Source organism: Penicillium angulare, assembly GCF_028827245.1.
Source record: "Penicillium angulare strain IBT 27051 chromosome Unknown utg000004l_segment0_segment0, whole genome shotgun sequence".
Lineage (NCBI taxonomy): Eukaryota > Fungi > Ascomycota > Eurotiomycetes > Eurotiales > Aspergillaceae > Penicillium > Penicillium angulare.
The window spans coordinates 6979212-6997466 of NW_026623163.1; the positions used below are offsets into that span (position 1 = coordinate 6979212).

Sequence of the window (18255 nt, forward strand, 5' to 3'; positions counted from 1 at the left end):
ATGATACACATCCGCGCACGCGATACCCAGAATTGCAAGCTAAGAGGTGTTGTATCAAGACCTGTGATTTTTGCTCGGATGCTGGGAATTCCCACATGGGATTGAACTTTTTGGCCAGTACCTCCAGCTACTTAGAATTACACTCTAAGTAGGTCAAAATAGAATATCCTACCATTTTGTTTCCCCTACATGAGTCTCCTAGTAACTAGGCATCACCCTCACTTTAGTTCATGCCGCGGTGCATAAATACTATTACTAGTAGGTTACTAATCATTTCCAAGCTTGCGATTCATTCCCCTATATCCCTTCTCCCTCGAAGTGGCGGCATTGTTACCACAGTCTAAAAAGTCTATCAGGCACTACGTGCTGCCTATGATGTATGTATTTCATACGTAAGCACCCGGAAGACAGGGATTGTACAATGGAGTTGGATTCTGAAATCATCATAATATACATAGGTCTGGCACATGTTGTGGTATTTGAGGCTTATTTCTTGACAAGTCTCTTCAATGCACTGTCGGCCATAGAAATGCCTTCATCAAATCCGAGTCCCTTCGCTAGAGATCTGGCTTCATTGTAGCGTTGCTTAGCCACATCTGGTTTGTTCTGTAGCTCAGCAATCTCACCCAAGTTATAGGTTGCCACGACACATGTCACATCACACTCCTCATCACGAACAGGGGGCTGAATGCGAGCGGCGACATCAATTGACTTTTGCGCCCACTGTCGAGCCGCCTCGACGATTTGATCCCGGGAGACAGATTCTTTCTGTTGACTCGGCTGATGCATTTGACCAACCATAGCACTGGCAACATCGTTGAGTAGCGTCGCCTGCTTGCAAGATGGGGAGTTCCCTTCTGCTGTACGGATCAACTCCAATGAGCGCAAGTACAAAGGCATCGCGAGCTCATGTCGCTCCCTAGCACTGTATGTAGACGCTAACTCTGTGAGTGAAGTAGCAATCTCAGTCATATTCAACCAAGATTCCTCGCCTCCTTCAACAGCAGCAGCACTGCCCACGGGAAGCCCAAGCTTCTGCCGGCGGTGCATTTCCTTCAAGCAGAGCTCCACAGCAGCAACCTGCGCGGCCTCGGCTTTCTTATCATCCTGAATATATTCGCTGGCATACAACTCGCCTAGCTTCATCTGCATACCGACAACCTTCTTCAGCGCGCGATCGCGTTGCCGAGCCTCAAACTCATGTAGGGCTCGCAGTTCATTCTCCGTATCTTGCAATGCCTCAGTATTGACCTGAGATTCATCCGCGGTAGCCTTCACCGACGCATTCTTCTGCTCCGTCTGCGGCTTTATAGGTCCGATTGTAGCGGGTTCGGTGTTCCGTCCTTCCTCGATCCACTTCAACGCCTCGTCTTTTGTTCGCTCCAACACCTCAATGGCTGGCTTCATAAGCCCAGCCTTCTCCAACATCATCGCCACCTTCAACTTAACACCTAGTACCTCATCAGAATATGGGTGCATGCCCAGCTCAGCACCTAACCGGAGTGCTTCTTTGTACGCTTGTAGGGCCTTTGGTGGATTCAAGTCGATCTCGGTGTAATACACTGCCGTGCGCAGCGCATCTGCCATTGGAGGTGGGAATTTGTGATACTGAGGCGCAACTCGGGTTAATTCTTCATAGGATATGTAGGCGAAGGCTCCAATTGCGCTGATAAGCGAGACGATGGCGAGTGGGAGGAGAACGGGGTTCTTGCGGAAGATGCCCTTCGACGCTTCGCGGTAACGTAGGCGCACGCGTTGAGCGAAGGTGATACATCGTGAGGGGGGGATTTGAGATCGGATAAGTGGAGCGGTTTTGTTTGTCAATTGTGTTGGTCGAGCATTGCGAGTGTATATGGACCTCGTGAGGGACTGATGTTGTGCTTGAACGAGTCTCGAGGTGGAGGCGCCTGTGCGCCGCGCCGCAACACGGAACATTAGGTGTGAGGTGAGTTGTTGTCCCGAACGCGACTTCTATTTTGAAATTATGAATTATGATGGCGTATCAGAGGGGGTAAGGTTTTAGGCCGTAGTAGGATGTTGTCGAGAGGTTATGACCAGCGATGGAACGAGCCGCACTTCGATTTTCTCTTGGCCCAAGCTTCTCTCCGCCATATGACGTCGCCCACCCGCGTTTGCCTAGACTACGTTCTTTAGCCAGAGGCAATAGTTTCTGCATGGAGGTATGAAAAACATTAAAGTGCTGTAGTGTGCTAATACTCTTGTCATCTCAAACAACAAAATGTGTGGGCGTTACGCTTTGGGTGTGGTAGGTGCTCATACCAGTATCCCGATCAGCCAGGATATTGACAACCATAATACAGCGCATGGCGTACATCCGGCAGCACCTTCAGGATAGAGGAATGCCGGTCGATGAAGCACCAGAGGATGATGAAGTCAGAGAGACCTATAACTTCGCACCTGGCAGCTTTGGTGCCGTTTATAGAGCCGATATTCCTGACAAGGAGCACACACATGGCACAGCAGAAGACAGCGATGGACAGAATGCAGGCCATGAGGAGTCGCATGAGATGGTTGATGACGCTAAGAAAAGACAAACTATGTATAAACTGCAGAGCATGAAATGGGGTCTCATTCCTTTTTGGACAAAGCGACAGCCGGACTACGGCTCCATGCTGCGCACTATCAACTGTCGGGATGACTCACTTATTGAAGATCGTGGCATGTGGACAACCATGAAGCGGGGGAAGAGATGCGTTATCGTATGCCAGGGATTCTATGAGTGGCTGAAGAAAGGACCTGGTGGCAAAGACCGAATCCCACATTATACTAAGCGCAAAGACGGCGGGTTGATGTGTTTTGCAGGGCTGTGGGATTGTGTCTCCTATGAAGGTTAGTTTCTCACCTTATTTACGAGCACCAGAGCTATATAATTGACGATAGACAGGAACCGATGAGAAACTTTACACATATACCGTCATAACAACGTCCTCAAACCCCTACCTGAAATTCCTCCATGAACGCATGCCCGTTATTTTGGATCCTGGCTCTGACGCCATGAAAACTTGGCTTGACCCACACCGCAAAACATGGTCAAAAGAGCTTCAGTCGCTGCTTAAACCTTATGAGGGAGAGCTAGAATGCTATCAGGTTCCAAAAGAAGTTGGGAAAGCCGGGAATAACTCCCCTCAATTCATCGTCCCAGTTGACAGCACGGAAAATAAGAGCAACATTGCGAACTTTTTCGGCAATGCCAAAAAGAAAGAAGGAAGTCCTAGCACAGAAATAAAGTCTAATCCAAAGCAAGACCCAGATTTGACACAGAAAGACATTAAATTTGAGATCGATCAGGAAGGAACGGAACTCAAAACCGCGGGAATCAAGAGAGAACATACGCTTGATCTGCCTATCATCAAAGAAGAAAATAAGAAGCCGAAAGTGCAGCCATCGTTACCCAGTCATTCACCTCAGAAAGCGAAGATGCGAAGTGCCACATCCAATTCTCCTTATAAGAAAACCGCTAAAGCGAAACCGGCGGATGGGTCTCAACGAATCACGAACTTTTTTAAACAATAGTCATAATGCAATACACATGAAAGAATACGACATCAAGATTTGATGGGAATGTTGGTATCTCTCCTGAGAAACAGATGTCCATATAAATTCGTATTTCACAATGGTTTCAGTATGAACCTAATTTGAGCACAGAAAGGAATGGAGTGATGAACATTCTTCGAGTAAACATGAAGCCCGATACTTGGAAGATAACTATTGTACAGAGGCGCTATTGTGAATTAGGTTAGATAAAGGCGATCATTCCTTTTCGAGTTCCTTCAACCTTTGGACAAGCTTTTCCCTAAGAAAAGGGCTTATGCTTAGACTAGATATTGGAGTTAGTAAAAGTCGAGTTGCGACTGAACAAGGCAATAGATAGAAGGGCCTTACATTCCATCTCGGGTCACAAGTCTATAGGTGCCTGTTTTATGTCAGCAATAATTCAATATTGTATGTAGAGATTTAAAGGTCGTTCTTACCGCTTGGTTGATAATTGCCATCGCCACCAACAAACTGACCCTCTGCATCCACCTCAAGACTTCCAAAGATGTCTTCCGGCCTATAGAATAGTTAGTGACTAGACACAGGCCTTTGGGGAAAAATCATCCTACCATGCAATACGGCCATAGTCAGGAGGCCGCCTGGCATCAGAAATATGAATCCAGCCGCCTCGACCAGCTGATCCAACTCCGCCTTGGCCACTGGCACCACCACTTGAATCTGACGCATCGGCGCGTCTTTTACTTTTGCGCTTGTTGGCTTGTAGTACGCCTCCAGAGTACAAGTTTGCGCCAGCTGTTGATACCATGACTTGCGCCTGCGATTGGGCATCGGGGTCCTCGTGTGCATGCTTCGAGAAGACATCTTGAAGGATATCCAAGAATTTGGGATTCTCGCGGACCGAATCAGTTGTTATTGGCAACTTTGACGTTATTCCAATTGCGAGCTTTGAGTTCACAGGCTCAGTTGGTAAAAGTGAGAGGACGTGAGATCCTGATGGGCCGTCACTGGGGAAAATATACTATTTCACAAGTTAATATCAAATGTACTGATTTGGAAGAGAGCTTTACCTACAATGTGAGGATTGCCATCGAGTGTGGAGACGTAGCGAGGATGTGTGCAAGCACGAAAGCCCCAGGCTCGTCGAGCCGTTGATCTCAAGGCGAACATGATTGCAATGTGATAAAACACGACCGTCGTTATATAACATAAAATGATGTTGTTGCTTCTGAGTTCATTCGATCGTCCTGCAGATCAAAGAAGGCGGTGTATTGATGGGGGAGGCGGTGAGTCTCTAGTAGCTTCACTGGTCCGAATGATGTCTGTTATGGAGAAGAAACCTTAACTCGACAAAGGTGCAAGGTTGAAAGTTGGGTTGCCCAATTGTAGTATCGGTGCGCATCTGGAGAGTGAATGGCTTTAGGATATTTGCCATACGTCTATACAGGTTAAACTGTCGTTTTACGTACCTTCAGCGTCTTTTTGCGAGCGCATCAAGGATCAGTGGGGTAAACTGCGCCGAAGCTGCAACTTTAATCGCATATCTGAAGCTCACCGAGGTCTTTGTTTTCTGGTGGAACTTAAGACCACCTTGCGTCTGCTATGGCGACACCATCGGCGAAACCTGGCGCGACGCCAACGCATCTCACCACCTCTCCTCACCCCTCCTCTGCGCCTCTCTCCCGATCAATCGCTCATAAATCCCCTTCTGCAAGAACCCCGTCAGTCTCAGGACCTGGGCATGGACATCAGATCAGTGCATCTTCGTCCCACCAGTACGCGACACCCCTTGCTGTATCGAATGCTGTCGACGATCCCGTCAATTTCAGCTCTCCGTCTGCACTCTTTGCGCTCGGCGGTTACACAGGAATTAGTCCGTCACCAGCAGTCCACGATGCACTTGTAGGCTCTGGCATGAATGAGCATGATATTCAAAATCTAGGCATGTCGGGACTTAAGCTTGGAGTGGGTCGTCACGGCGATGAGGAACAAAAACTCCGAATCAAAGAGGTTGTGCAGAGTCTCCTTACACACGTCGCGGGTCGGGGAGTCTCTAGAGAAGCACTTGAGCGATTAAGCCGACTGGAGGGGTTTGAGTCTATCTGGCAGGATAATGACATCAATATTGCGGGCAATTTCGTTGATCTTGAAATCGAGTTTCATGCTGGTCATGACGTTGTGAAAGATGTCAGTCTGCGATATGCTACACCCGAGTACACCGAAGGAGAACGACGAGAGGAGGCAACTGCGGTCTTGAAGCGCAACCTTGCACAGTCGCCCCAGGACAGCGAGTCTGGAAAATGGAAACCCCTTAAAGGCTTCCACGAGAACTTGCAATGGCTCGCCAAATTAGATAAGCTTAGCCAAGAAGTGAATTGCTTCGAGGCACTGGAGGGGCTCGAGGAGAACCTCAAGCGAATCTGGGTGGAAGAAGGAAAGATTGGGAAATACGGTGGTGATTATGAACATCTTTGTTCTGGAATCATTGGCCGCCCAAGCATGCACAAAGGATCCCGAATTGGCCTGGGCTTGGAATTCTGGGTGGACCAGGCTAAGGTCTTGGATCTCAAGCAAGGCAAAAAGTCGCCAGATGCCATGGCGATTGACGGAGAAGCAATCGAGCTTGAGGACCAAGAGCGAATATGGAGCGCAATGATTGAGTGTGAAGAGGGATACCCGTCTCTTCGTATCTCCAAAGAGTGGGTAGGGAACGAGGCATTCAATGCTATCGAAAAGACCGATCCATCATCATCATTCGAGCCTGCGGGTTCTGTCAGCTGGCTTGATCCTCCGCAAACCATGCGTCTGTCGCATGGAAACCACCCTGATCCGATGGCTTTAGACTCGAGCATGTTAGAGTCATCACCACCCAATCGCCGTTTTGTTGCAAAGTTAGAGCCTCCACTCGATATTCCAACCCTTGCAGCGTCTGATATTTATCGCCATCTCGGAATGTCATTACCGCAAGAGTTTAAAATGTTTACATACGATGGTTTGCTTGTTTCCGACCCTGCAACGGCTGAAGTATCGCCCCAATCTAGTCGAAGGAAGCGACGGATGTCTGTGCATGCCGTTGATCCAAGTGGGACATCCTACAGCGAGCATCATAACTATACCTTCCAAGCCTTTGAGTCGTTCGCCGGCCGCACGATTCGAGATTTACCATTCTCACATCCCCGGCAATTGGCCGATATCTTTCCGGTGTGTAATATCTATGCGTTTGAATTATTGACATAGTCTAACTGGATCTAGAGACTCCGACAATACGCTTTGCTTGCAAGCTTAATTCGAAAAGTCTTCCAAGGCTCTGCCCAACAAAACGAGGGCAATACGATGTCTCCGTCGAGGACAACGACAACGACAACGACAACACCATCCTCCACATTTGACCAACTGTCGAGTCTCTTCAACAGCCAAGGGGTGATTACCCTCAGTAACGATGATCCTAATGAATCCAAGCTCAACATGCTGCTCGGTAATGGCTTTTCGACTTCTGACGCTGCCAGCGATGTATTCAGTGACATCAAGGATAACAAGCAATCATTCATGGAGGAGGTTAAGGTAGATGTGACATTAAGGACTCTACTAGGACAAGCACCATCACTCATGCTACTGATTACGGATCCTGGGAAAAGTGCCGGCAGCGTTGAGAAGTATATGCGCGAACCAGTACAAGTCTCACTCTGTTTCGAGATTGGCCTCAACGGTCGCATTTCAGTATTGAACAGTTCGGGTCTTTTGAAAGAGACGAATCATGATAACACAGATACCGAGATGCAAGGAACAGACAGCGACAAACCAAACTTGCAGGACATCCACAAAAAGATCGCCAGGGTCATCGAGACTTCGCATGACTTAGGGACCCTGGTCGAGTGGGTGCTGCGCTCGGTGCCTGATCGCTTGGCTACTACCTAGACAGGAAGGTGATGATGATGATAAATGAACAAAAATCAACTCACCAGGAATCTCGTATTCCGAAGACGATGACTGCATACTCCTCCAAATAACTAGTTAATATGACTGCATTTGACGGTCTACCCACCCTCTATGGCATATAGACCCCTGTAGATTGATCCATTGCGATGAAAATGCATAGTGAAATACACTTAGGCCCACCCTGACTCAAACTCCCATGCTGACTCTTATCTAATTAAATCGGTGAGTCCAGATGTCCATTTTGGCCCCAAAAGTGCTGACTGGGCGGAGTAGACTGTTTAGGGTCTACTCCTATTCCGTCTCCGTACTCGGCAGGATCCACGGGTATTATGCGCGAGGAGGTATGCATGTGAATTCAAGATTTTAGAGACATGAAAGACGGACAGCGTGTTTAATTTTTAAAATAATAATAATAATCATACTCGTGCTTCAAGATTTGGCGGCCATTGTAATGGCACACCAAGCGCGCAGCATTCCATAAAGCCTTCTGGCCTCTCATCTACAGTGGGCATCGGGGGCCCATAGTAATTTCCCCGCAAATCTATACCCGCGGATGAAGCCGAATCAGGCGAGAGATCTCAATCATGTTAAAGCTTTTGTTGAAAATTTCAATGAGCATCCGGGGCACCATTATTGTCCTCGGGCATCAGATGTTGCACGTGACGAAGCCACTATTCGGAAAATAATGGCTACAATTTGTGGCAAAAATGGTGTACAGAATACCCAGGCTGTTCTGAGATCTAAGAAGAGGCATCTGTAAGGAACGCAGAGAAAGATTGCTAGTATCCCGATGCTAAATTCTATCAGATGACCATCATCTTCTGTGTGGACAAATAACGGAGCGTTGCTGAGACTGGCACTTATCCACACACTCAATTATTCGGCACAGAGCCATGCAAAGCTGATGTATCCATGAACACGAGAATGGGGGAGCAGTGGATGATCGCACCACACGACCCTTTAATAATGTCAAACCAAGAGGAACTGGGGAGTACCTGAAGTATTGCTGGCAAATGATGGCACGTTGGAATGCAACGACTAAAGAGCTCGGAATGGGTCCGGTGACTGGAGGGATACTTATCAGGCGATAAAGTAGAAGAACGTCATTTCAGATACAGTTATTACTCTTTTTGGTTATACTCAGGATTATGATCATTGGGTGGGAAAAATCTCAAGTCTCAACGAAAGATCTGCTTCACGAGTCTGGCACAGTAAAAGAGTTATTTTTTGCATAATTAGGGGGATAACGCGGAAGACCCACTGAAATGACGATCATCATGCTTGTATGACGTTTGAATCAAGAAAGTCAAACCGAAAGAAAGTGGAGTGCGAGCTCTATGCATCATAATGTATTGCAGGATGCAACTCTCCGAGCCTTGTGTCAATTTGTTCAAGCTTCATGTTCGAACCTTAGACATCACAATAGGCGGGAGCAAGTGTGGATTATTGAGGGCGAAATGCAGATTAATCACCAATTGGAATAAATTGTGAAGCTGCAAGGCTGGTTGTAATGATAATCTGATGAGCATTATGTCGCTAAGAATCTAAATCAACTAGCGTACCTGTCATCATTCCGGGCCAAATCAAGTTCGCCCTCGAAGACTCAGAATTCATGATAGCAATTCGCAGTTTCAATTGAAGTCATAGCAATATCATACCATATGATATGGCCCCTGAGGCTTGAAGGTGGCGATCATACATGATGAATACAGTACTTTCAAGTTATTGCCTTGGCATCATTATGTCGTTGTGTGGGGGCTAATAAAAATTTCCGCGCTCGCAGTGCTGGGATAATCCTGCGAAACTTTAAATCTCGCAGTACAGTACTTGAAACCTGCACGTACCGTGTTTGAGGTGAGCCAGCCATTTAGTATATACGTCAAAAAACGAAATATCCCAACAGTAACAAGCTTGCTTAATACTAGCAAAGAGGAAATGCACAGCAGACAAGAGAACAATGGCATTCCAAGCTTGGAAATTCCTAGGCTCTTGAAAACTTACGTTCAGAGTCTTGTAAAAAGGGTAAATTGAAAAACCCGGATGTAAGATTTTAGCGTATGTGATACTTCATCAACGGGATGAGCAAAAGCCTAGACGTTATTTGATTATGATCAATACCGGGCGATAAGTATTTCAAAGTTCTAAAGATAGTAAAGAGTAGGCAGCCTATAGAATAATAGTTCGGGATCATGCTATCGATGGCCAATGCCAAAAGTACGCGAGGAGATGAATAATGCACCATTATGAAGGGATAAAATTGCGCACGGGTTATTACCTATACTGGAACTCTGCATTAGTATGATGATAACTGCCAGTGGCTTGCTTACTACTCCATTGGGAATAAATGTTTGCTATCTAGTCTAAAATTATCGCGCTTCATGGTACGATTTTGAGCCTTTTTGTTTTGCTTTTGTCATTTCATGATCAAGTTAAATGTAGGTTATGCTTCCCTAGGTTCGACAACATTGGAGCCTCGGAAGTTTGTTTGGTTTTAACCTATAGTTAAATCCCCGAGAAAGACAGGATTTGCTGAACAGGGTAATTGCGGTGACGTCGATAGTAAGCAGCTGAAGGATTTAAAGCCGACGAAGTGGGTCCTGGTTAGTGAAGAGGGGAAATACAGTAGGCCTGCATTGGAATACTAGTCAGAAAGACGCACAGCAAAACATCAATATCTTTCCCTGGTCAACGCGGAAAATCAGAATCGCAAAACGTGATCAAAAGAATGTTAGAAGTGTGTTGTACAGAACTAATCGTAACGCGATGCTATATATAGCCGGAAGAGACAAAAGGGGATAATAAATCCGCGACCGTAAGGGTCATTCCTCACAGGGCGGAGGCTTTCCTCACTACAATAGTTAGTCCCGCATAATAAGGACATCCCGCAAATGGAAACTACAACGTTGTCATGAAGAACTTCACGTGAAGAAAATGGGTAAACCAACATAGCTGAGGACATCCCGTTCCCCTCAGTCCCAAGAAGATAATCCCACTGGTGTGAAGTCATATCTATCAGGCTACCGAGCCATCGGGTCTGCTGACTCGTCTGGATGCGGATGGATATACTATCCGCAGCAAATCATTCTTCGGATCCAATGCACGGCGATACTAGTAGTGCTTACATGTTGCGTCCCTGCCGATTCAGCCATCTGCCCTATCTTGAACCCTTGAGGAACGCCTCGGCCACCACCCAATAGACGACATACCGGGTGGAGAAGTGATATCCAGCCCCATCAGTTCTTTAGTCTTACATACCCAAACTTACTCCAATATGTCCCGCTCTGATGTGCTTTGACGCAAAATGCACCTCAATCTCTGGTTCTGGTTGGCCATTGCTTGCACACATCGAATGGCCCCCAAATACCGAGGGCACAGCATGACATCTGAAGAATCTAGTGGCAGAAACAACATGATCTTTTCTGAAAATGGTCTAACTACCATGTTTAAATCCTGCCGATCATCGAATTGAGCGTTATATCATCAGGAGCAGTTGGGTGGCGCCGAAGGATTTATGGCGTAAGTTTGCAGAATTAGAAATTCCCGCCCCTGGTTCTTTACGTAGGTATGCACAGTTGATGGTCAACTTCAATTGACAGTTACTTAAAATAAATATGCCTCTAGCCCATTGCTGTAACTATTAGAAGGCCGTGGATCCCGGATCATTTCAAGGATTATTATTATTCTCAAGCAATCTAAAACAGTCCCAAGAATCCAAGTCATCTTTTTGTTTTCAACATTTGAAACAGTCATATCAGTCTCAAAAACTCAAATTTATCCAAACGTTCAGACTTCCTCTACCCTTCTCCCTCTGACCTCTTGTTTCATACAAAATGGCCCCTTCGGTCCTTGCTTCAGGGGTCGAATTACCCACTACCAACATCAGCATCAAGTCTACAACGGGTATCGCCACGACACAGAAGAAGCCAGAGACCGCACTCCGTAACTTGTCACAACTTCTCATCTGGGCATCAACGACCAATGGAAGCCTATCTTTCTACTCTACAGAGGGACCTAGTTCTACCCCGATCTCTCTTTCGTACGCCGACCTCTTTGTAGAAGCGGACAAGAAGGCTAGCATAATCCGCCGTATCGAAGGACTGACGCCGCAATCAATCCTTCTCTTACACTTTGACACCCAATATGAAAACATCATCTGGTTTTGGGGTGCTACCCTTGCGGGATATCTGCCCGCTATTTCCACACCATTTGCAGAGGACACAAATCGGCGCAGAACGCACTTGCTCCACCTTCATACATTACTCGAGCAACCCGTTGTACTCACGGCCAAGCGACTAATCCCAGAATTCCTCGGGCTAGATGAGCTCAACCTGCACGATGTTGAGTCTCTATCTGCACCCACCGAGGAAGACGTTTCTATTGATTTCACGGGTCTCGAAAAGAAGGCTAAAGACCTGGCTGTTCTTATGTTGACCTCGGGAAGTACTGGAAATGCCAAGGCAGTGTCATTGCGGCAGGGTCAAATGCTCAAATCTATCCGTGGTAAGAGTATACACCATGGCACAGAGCCCGGCGACGTCTTTCTCAATTGGGTCGGCCTGGATCATGTTGCTAGCTTGACAGAGACTCATTTGCATGCAAGTATGTTCTTTCCTCTTCCTTCGATGTCACAATTTCATAATTTCTTACAATTTTTCAGTGAGTCTCGGTAGCAATCAGGTACATGTGTCAGCACCAGAGGTCCTTCGAGACCCTCTGCAATTCCTTCGCTTGATTGACATTCACAAAGTGGTCTACACCTTTGCACCTAATTTCTTCCTGACCAAGGTATACGACAGCTTGAAGGCAAATCCAGATTTCAAAGCCGACCTTTCGAGCCTCAAGGCTCTTATCTCAGGAGGCGAGTCTAATGTTGTTGTCACTTGTGATGCGCTCACTCAAGAGCTCCGACGACTCGGTGTCCAGGGAGAAGTGATTCGCCCAGGCTTTGGAATGACTGAGACTTGTGCGGGATCTATCTACTCTCGGGCTTGCCCTTCATACGACCTTGCGCTCGCTCATGAGTTTGCCAGTCTTGGATCCTGTGTTCCGGGTATTAACATGCGTGTCATGAGCGTCACGGAGGCCGGGACTCCCGCAGCCACTGGTGAATCTGGAGAGTTGCAAGTCTCGGGGCCTATTTTGTTTGAGCAGTACTATAATAACCCGAAGGCAACGATGGAAGCGTTTACTTCGGATGGCTGGTTCATCACAGGAGACTTGGCTAAGATCGACGACGCCGGTAATCTTGATTTGGTTGGCCGAATCAAAGACACCATTATTATCAATGGCGTTAAATGGAGCGCAACCGAGTTGGAAACCGCCCTCGAAGAAGAAGGTATTGCTGGCCTGGTTCCCTCCTACACAGTAGCCTTCCCAACCCGCGCTACTGGCTCACCTACCGAGGACATTGCAATTGTCTACTCGCCGACCTATTCTCATGAGGACAGCCAGGCCCGTTTTGACACCGCACAAGCTATTTCGAAGACGGTGTCTCTAACCACCGGTCGGAAACCCACACACGTCATTCCTCTGCCTCAGTCTATGTTAGAGAAGTCTTCCCTCGGTAAGATTTCACACACCAAGGTGCGCAATGCACTAGAGAGCGGCGAATACGCATCAATTGAGCATGAAGATCAAGCTCTTCGCATGAGCTGTCGCCAATCCAGCTGGCGAATTGCCGAGTCTGAGACAGAAAAGATTGTCCAGAAGACTGTAGCTGAGTTGCTCGAAATCTCCGCCGATGAGATTAGTATGGACGATTCCATCTTCGACTTGGGGGTCAGCTCTCTTAATCTCATTCGCCTAAGGGCCATGGTTCAAGAGGCGGTTGGCGCCGAGATGCAACTTCCGATGTCAATCATGTTGACTGAGTAATACTCCCTTATATCGCTTGAAATACGGTACATAAACTAACACATTTAATAGACCAAGCCCGGCTGCTATATCGGCTGCCATTGACTCGCTCATGTCTAAGCCAAGAGAATACAATGGTATTGTGCCACTAAACGCTCATAAAGGTAAAGACGGTGGCATCCCGTTGTTCTGTATCCACCCTGGAAGCGGTGATATTCTTGTCTTTATTGCTCTCGCAGCACACTTTTCAACAAGACCAGTGTACGCAATTCGCACACGAGGATATAACCCTAACGAACGCTTCTTCTACTCCATTGAAGAAACCGCAAACACATATGCCGAGCAGATTCGCCAGACACAGCCTGAGGGTCCCTATGCAATTGCAGGATACTCTTTAGGGTCTACCCTGGCATACGAGGTCGGCAAGGTCCTCGAGGCTCAGGGACAAGAAGTCCGATTCCTTGCCAGTATCGACTACCCACCACACATCGCCCACTACGTCCACAAATTGAACTGGATTGACGTATTGCTTCACATTGCTTTCTTCCTTGAGATCATTGACGAGGAAACAATGATTGAGGTCACACCTTATCTGCACACATTGGACCGCGAAGCCGCACTGGCTCACTTATTAGAGATCGGTGATTCCGAGCGTGCGAAGGCTCTAGCCGTTGACATGAAGCATTTGGGACTTGTCAGCGACATTGCAGAGAACTTTCGTGTCAACGTTCAGACGTACGAACCAATTGGCAAGGTTCAGAACTTGGATGTTTTCGTGGCAGATCCCCCTAGATACGCAGCCAAGGATCGACAGGACTGGAGGGAGAACAAGCTCGGTCGCTGGGCTGACTTTTCCGAAACACCGGCTGAGTTCTATGATTGCCCTGGCATTCATGCTAAAATGCTTAACCCAGCTCACATGGCGGACTTCGCTAAGATTTTCAAGGGCGCGATGAGACGCCGGGGCGTTTAGATTAGAATTGCGATGCTTTTTTAGTTATGAGATTACGACGCATAATAAATATTTATCTCAAAGGATTCCAGATCTCTCGTAGGATGTACCCCATACTAACTTGAACTTCTACCAATTATGCCGGTCGGGTTTCACCAAAGATAAATCTTCGATCGGACGCCCGTATCAATAATTGGATTAAGATTATACACACTGCTGGATTCTCCTACAATACTTAATCCTCATATGGGTGGAACATTGAACGTGGTTGTAGAAACATTACAAGAGACCCAAGAGAGAATATTCTCATGCAAAAGCTGACAGTAGCCAAAATGATAAGTATAATTGAATCCAATAGTTCGTCATTTAATTGGATGCGTCACGGTTATGAAAAATCCATTGTCTGTTTGGAAGTTTATACATGACTGACGGTACTCGTCGTCGAGCGTGCTAAATCGTTGTCATGTACTAAGTAGGCCTGGTCATCGTCCTCTGGCATTACTGTCCAATGACCATTATGAAATGTCTGCGTCTTCATGCTGATATTCTCGGTGATGTTGATACCCCCTCGATGAGATAAATGCCGACCGCTAGAACTGACGCGGGTGTTGAGCTGCCCACCCCTACTCCCAAGATGGCTGCCAGCAGAGTATCCTTTATCCAACGAACCACCACTTGAATTGCCCTTGCTAATGCGCTTTAACAGAGGTCGGTACGTGGGAATCGATGAACAGAGAAGGGCAACAGCAACCTCGACGATACAGAGCAAGCCACCTGGGATCATATCCCCTAGAATAGGAGTTAGCACTGTTCTTTATACGGATGGGGTGTTTGATGACATTACAACTTACAGCTTGGGTTGGAAGTGCCCCCCACCAGGTGAGCGTAGGGAATTCGAATTGAAGCGACGACGCAGGCGCTAGAACATGTTATTAGCAGGGGAGTGGCAAGGGCAGCCCTCGAAGTATGGGACTCACGCTCCGCCCAGCGCAAAATTGAGGCCCAGAAAGACCCTTTTGCGTCTCGACATGTTAAGCTTCATGACCAGTCCAAGAGGCGATATCAAAATCACCAAATCAAGAACAAGGTTGAAGCATGTGTTGAATAGACTGAAGTTCCCAAAATCGATGCATGTCCCTGATATTGTGGAATCCCAGAGGGCTTCGATAGGACGGCATTGAAGACATCCGACCAGGACGATTGCAAGAGCATTGAGCATATTTACCACGGCGATGAAATGCGACCATAACCGGAATATCTTCTGCGGGAAGATGGAAACATACAAGGCGAGAATACTCCATTTAACCAAAGCCGTGGCCATGCCATAGAAGATCGGATTCAAGATATTAAGCTGTTTGGAGAAGTGTGTTCAGCGCTAAGACCCATTGCATAGGATTGAGGCTTTAGTCCGACGTACGATTGCTAGCATGCGTAATTTGGCTGGCTTATACATGATGAGGATAATCTGCTTTCCGGCGCCATAGCGAACCGATGAGGCGAATATGGCACAGAATGTAATATAAAATATCTGTAACAATTGAATTAACTTTAGCCAAGCCTTCTGAGACTCTTCAAAGAATAATCTCACTCACCACGGACCCAATAAATAGGTAATCGTTGAATACGAGCTTGCGGACTGTCTGTAGCCGTGACCAGATCCGGAGTGCCAAAACGATAACAGACGATGCAGCACAGACAGCACAGCAAATGATAATCCCGGGAACTCTTGTATCATTGATATGAGCTTCCATCCACTCAATATCCGACTTTGTTGGTAGGCTGGACATTATGGGCGATTTGGCCAGGCGGATGGCTTTGTGTATGAAGAGACAAAAGCATCCGCGCAAAGAATAAGAATAAGAATAACCATAAAAGGGGGGATTAGTTCATGCAGCTTCGATTGCCACAAAGTCAATGTTCATTTTCCTGTTTAGTTAGAACGAATAGCGAATTACGGCTGCAGTAAATCATGCAACGTGGGGGCTTTCATGCACTCTAGTCCCCATCCTTCGGGCACACTGTACCACCCCCGCCTGGCCTGCACAATCTCACCCCCTACTTGAAACTTAGCCTGTGGTAATCACCAATAAGATGCGCCGTTCAAGGCGGGCAGATGAATTTGCATTAAATGCAATATGGACATGCACGCCCCATAATATCTCTTATGCCATTCGGTTAAAATGTCCACAGAGATCGAGAACCACTTCCACGTGGAAGCTATCGCTTATATCCATTTCCCCTGCCGTTTGAAAACTGTACGATTTATCTGGGGCTATCCTTTCAGTCGAGTTTTAGATGATATTCTGCGATAACATGCCGAGTGCGTCATTGATCCTACTGGGGATCATTACCCTCATCGGCTACCTCATATACCAACGATCAACCCCAAAGAACAGACTCAAACTTCCCCCTGGTCCTAAGCCATTTCCGATCGTCGGAAACATCAAAGACTTCCCCCCAGATGGCACCCCTGAATATCAGCACTGGCTTAAGCACAAGGACCTCTATGGAGGGGTTAGCTCCGTGACTGTGATGGGTATGACGCTCGTCATGATCCACGACAAACAAGCGGCGCACGAACTGCTGGAGAAATCGAACAAGACAGCTGGCCGACCGACCATGATTATGGCCAATAAGCTGTGTGGATATGAGTCAATCGTCGTGTGTCAGCCTTACGATTCAAATTTCCGTCGCTGTCGCAGGCACCTACATCAGGAGCTGGGTACCAAGGTGTCCGCCGCAACATTTCGCGATGTGCAAGAGATTGAAGTATATCGACAGCTTATCCGATCGCTGAACGAGCCCACAAAATGGCTGGAGCATTTCAAGACGTGAGATTGATTTATTTCCTCGGAGCTGCCAAAACATAAGCTAATGAGACGATGCCACACAGTACAGCCGGAGCAACCGTGTTGAAAATGGCATATGACTATACCATCGACCATTCGAAGCCCGACCCATTGGTTGACTTGACAGAACAAATGATGGCCGAATTTTCCCTGGCTGCTATGCCAATGGCATGGGCGGTGGATATTATCCCTGCCCTGCGATATCTTCCTGAGAACTTCCCAGGTGCAACATTCAAGAAGACAGCCCGGAAATGGCGAAAGTCAATCCAGGGCACAGCCTATATCCCATATCGATTTGTCCAAAATCAAATGGCTTCCCTGAATTTCGGTCCATCATACGTCTCAAAGCTTATCGAGCATCTCAAGGCAGAGAACAATGCTACTTTGAAGAAGGAAGATGAGCAAGCTGTGATTTGGACTGCCGCAAGTCTGTATGGCGCTGCAGCAGATACTACGGTGATTGCTCTCACTATATTCACGCTAGCTATGGTCATGTTTCCGGAGGCGCAACAGAAGGCCCAAGAGGAGATCGATCGTGTGGTTGGCACAGACTGTCTTCCCACCTTTGAAGATCGCGAAAAGCTACCTTATGTCGATGGCTTGGTCCAAGAGACTTTAAGGTGGTGGCCCATTGCCCCCATGGGCTTCCCACATACTGCAACTGAGGATATAGAATACAACGGCATGCTCATTCCCAAGGGTGCAACTCTCCTCCCAGGAGCTTGGTGGTTCTTGCATGACCCTGAAGTGTACTCAAATCCAGAATCATTTGAGCCTGAACGTTTCACTGAGCCACGCAATGAGCCAGATCCCAAGACTGTGCTCTTTGGTTATGGCCGCAGAATTTGCCCTGGTCGATTTTTCGCGGACAACAGTGTCTTCGTTAACATTGTGCAATCGTTGGCTACTTTCAAGATTCGCAAGGCTGTAGACAGCGCTGGCAAAGAAATTGAAGTGAATGCTAAGCCGAAACCAGGTCTCCTCACTTATCCTACGGAGTTCGAATTCCAAGTCGAGCCGAGAAGCGAGAAGCATATACAGTTAATCCGAAACCTTGAGCGACAGCATCCTTTGGAAGCCAGTGATGCTGATCTATTAGAGAGTGTGGAGGATTTCCAGGCTGATTAGTTTGCGGGGTGTTGAATGGATGCG

General features: G+C 47.2%; 7 protein-coding genes across 7 annotated transcripts; 4 read left to right on the forward strand and 3 right to left on the reverse strand.

Moving 5' to 3' along the window:
* Positions 1 to 486: 486 nt before the first annotated feature.
* N7478_006501 (TPR domain protein) lies at positions 487 to 1935 on the reverse strand (the record flags this gene model as incomplete). Its single annotated transcript, XM_056922715.1, has 1 exon — positions 487 to 1935. The coding sequence occupies one exon, from the start codon at positions 1933 to 1935 to the stop codon at positions 487 to 489; it is 1449 nt and encodes a 482-aa protein (XP_056780752.1).
* Positions 1936 to 2239: 304 nt separating this feature from the next.
* N7478_006502 (SOS response-associated peptidase) lies at positions 2240 to 3534 on the forward strand (the record flags this gene model as incomplete). The annotated part of the gene is made up of 3 exons (XM_056922716.1): positions 2240 to 2266; positions 2322 to 2850; positions 2906 to 3534. The coding sequence occupies 3 exons, from the start codon at positions 2240 to 2242 to the stop codon at positions 3532 to 3534; spliced, it is 1185 nt and encodes a 394-aa protein (XP_056780753.1).
* Positions 3535 to 3975: 441 nt separating this feature from the next.
* On the reverse strand, positions 3976 to 4683 carry N7478_006503 (uncharacterized protein; the record flags this gene model as incomplete). Its single annotated transcript, XM_056922717.1, has 3 exons — positions 3976 to 4072; positions 4125 to 4534; positions 4588 to 4683. The coding sequence occupies 3 exons, from the start codon at positions 4681 to 4683 to the stop codon at positions 3976 to 3978; spliced, it is 603 nt and encodes a 200-aa protein (XP_056780754.1).
* A 432-nt stretch (positions 4684 to 5115) lies between these two features.
* Positions 5116 to 7428, forward strand: N7478_006504 (RNA polymerase II mediator complex middle subunit MED1; the record flags this gene model as incomplete). The annotated part of the gene is made up of 2 exons (XM_056922718.1): positions 5116 to 6714; positions 6766 to 7428. 2 exons carry the CDS (start codon positions 5116 to 5118, stop codon positions 7426 to 7428), a joined length of 2262 nt encoding a protein of 753 aa, XP_056780755.1.
* A 3851-nt stretch (positions 7429 to 11279) lies between these two features.
* N7478_006505 (non-ribosomal peptide synthetase) lies at positions 11280 to 14275 on the forward strand (the record flags this gene model as incomplete). The annotated part of the gene is made up of 3 exons (XM_056922719.1): positions 11280 to 12048; positions 12107 to 13319; positions 13375 to 14275. The coding sequence occupies 3 exons, from the start codon at positions 11280 to 11282 to the stop codon at positions 14273 to 14275; spliced, it is 2883 nt and encodes a 960-aa protein (XP_056780756.1).
* A 394-nt stretch (positions 14276 to 14669) lies between these two features.
* Positions 14670 to 16041, reverse strand: N7478_006506 (uncharacterized protein; the record flags this gene model as incomplete). Its single annotated transcript, XM_056922720.1, has 5 exons — positions 14670 to 15043; positions 15106 to 15173; positions 15232 to 15605; positions 15672 to 15782; positions 15847 to 16041. The coding sequence occupies 5 exons, from the start codon at positions 16039 to 16041 to the stop codon at positions 14670 to 14672; spliced, it is 1122 nt and encodes a 373-aa protein (XP_056780757.1).
* Positions 16042 to 16567: 526 nt separating this feature from the next.
* On the forward strand, positions 16568 to 18231 carry fmaG (cytochrome P450 monooxygenase fmaG; the record flags this gene model as incomplete). Its single annotated transcript, XM_056922721.1, has 2 exons — positions 16568 to 17085; positions 17148 to 18231. 2 exons carry the CDS (start codon positions 16568 to 16570, stop codon positions 18229 to 18231), a joined length of 1602 nt encoding a protein of 533 aa, XP_056780758.1.
* Positions 18232 to 18255: the final 24 nt, after the last annotated feature.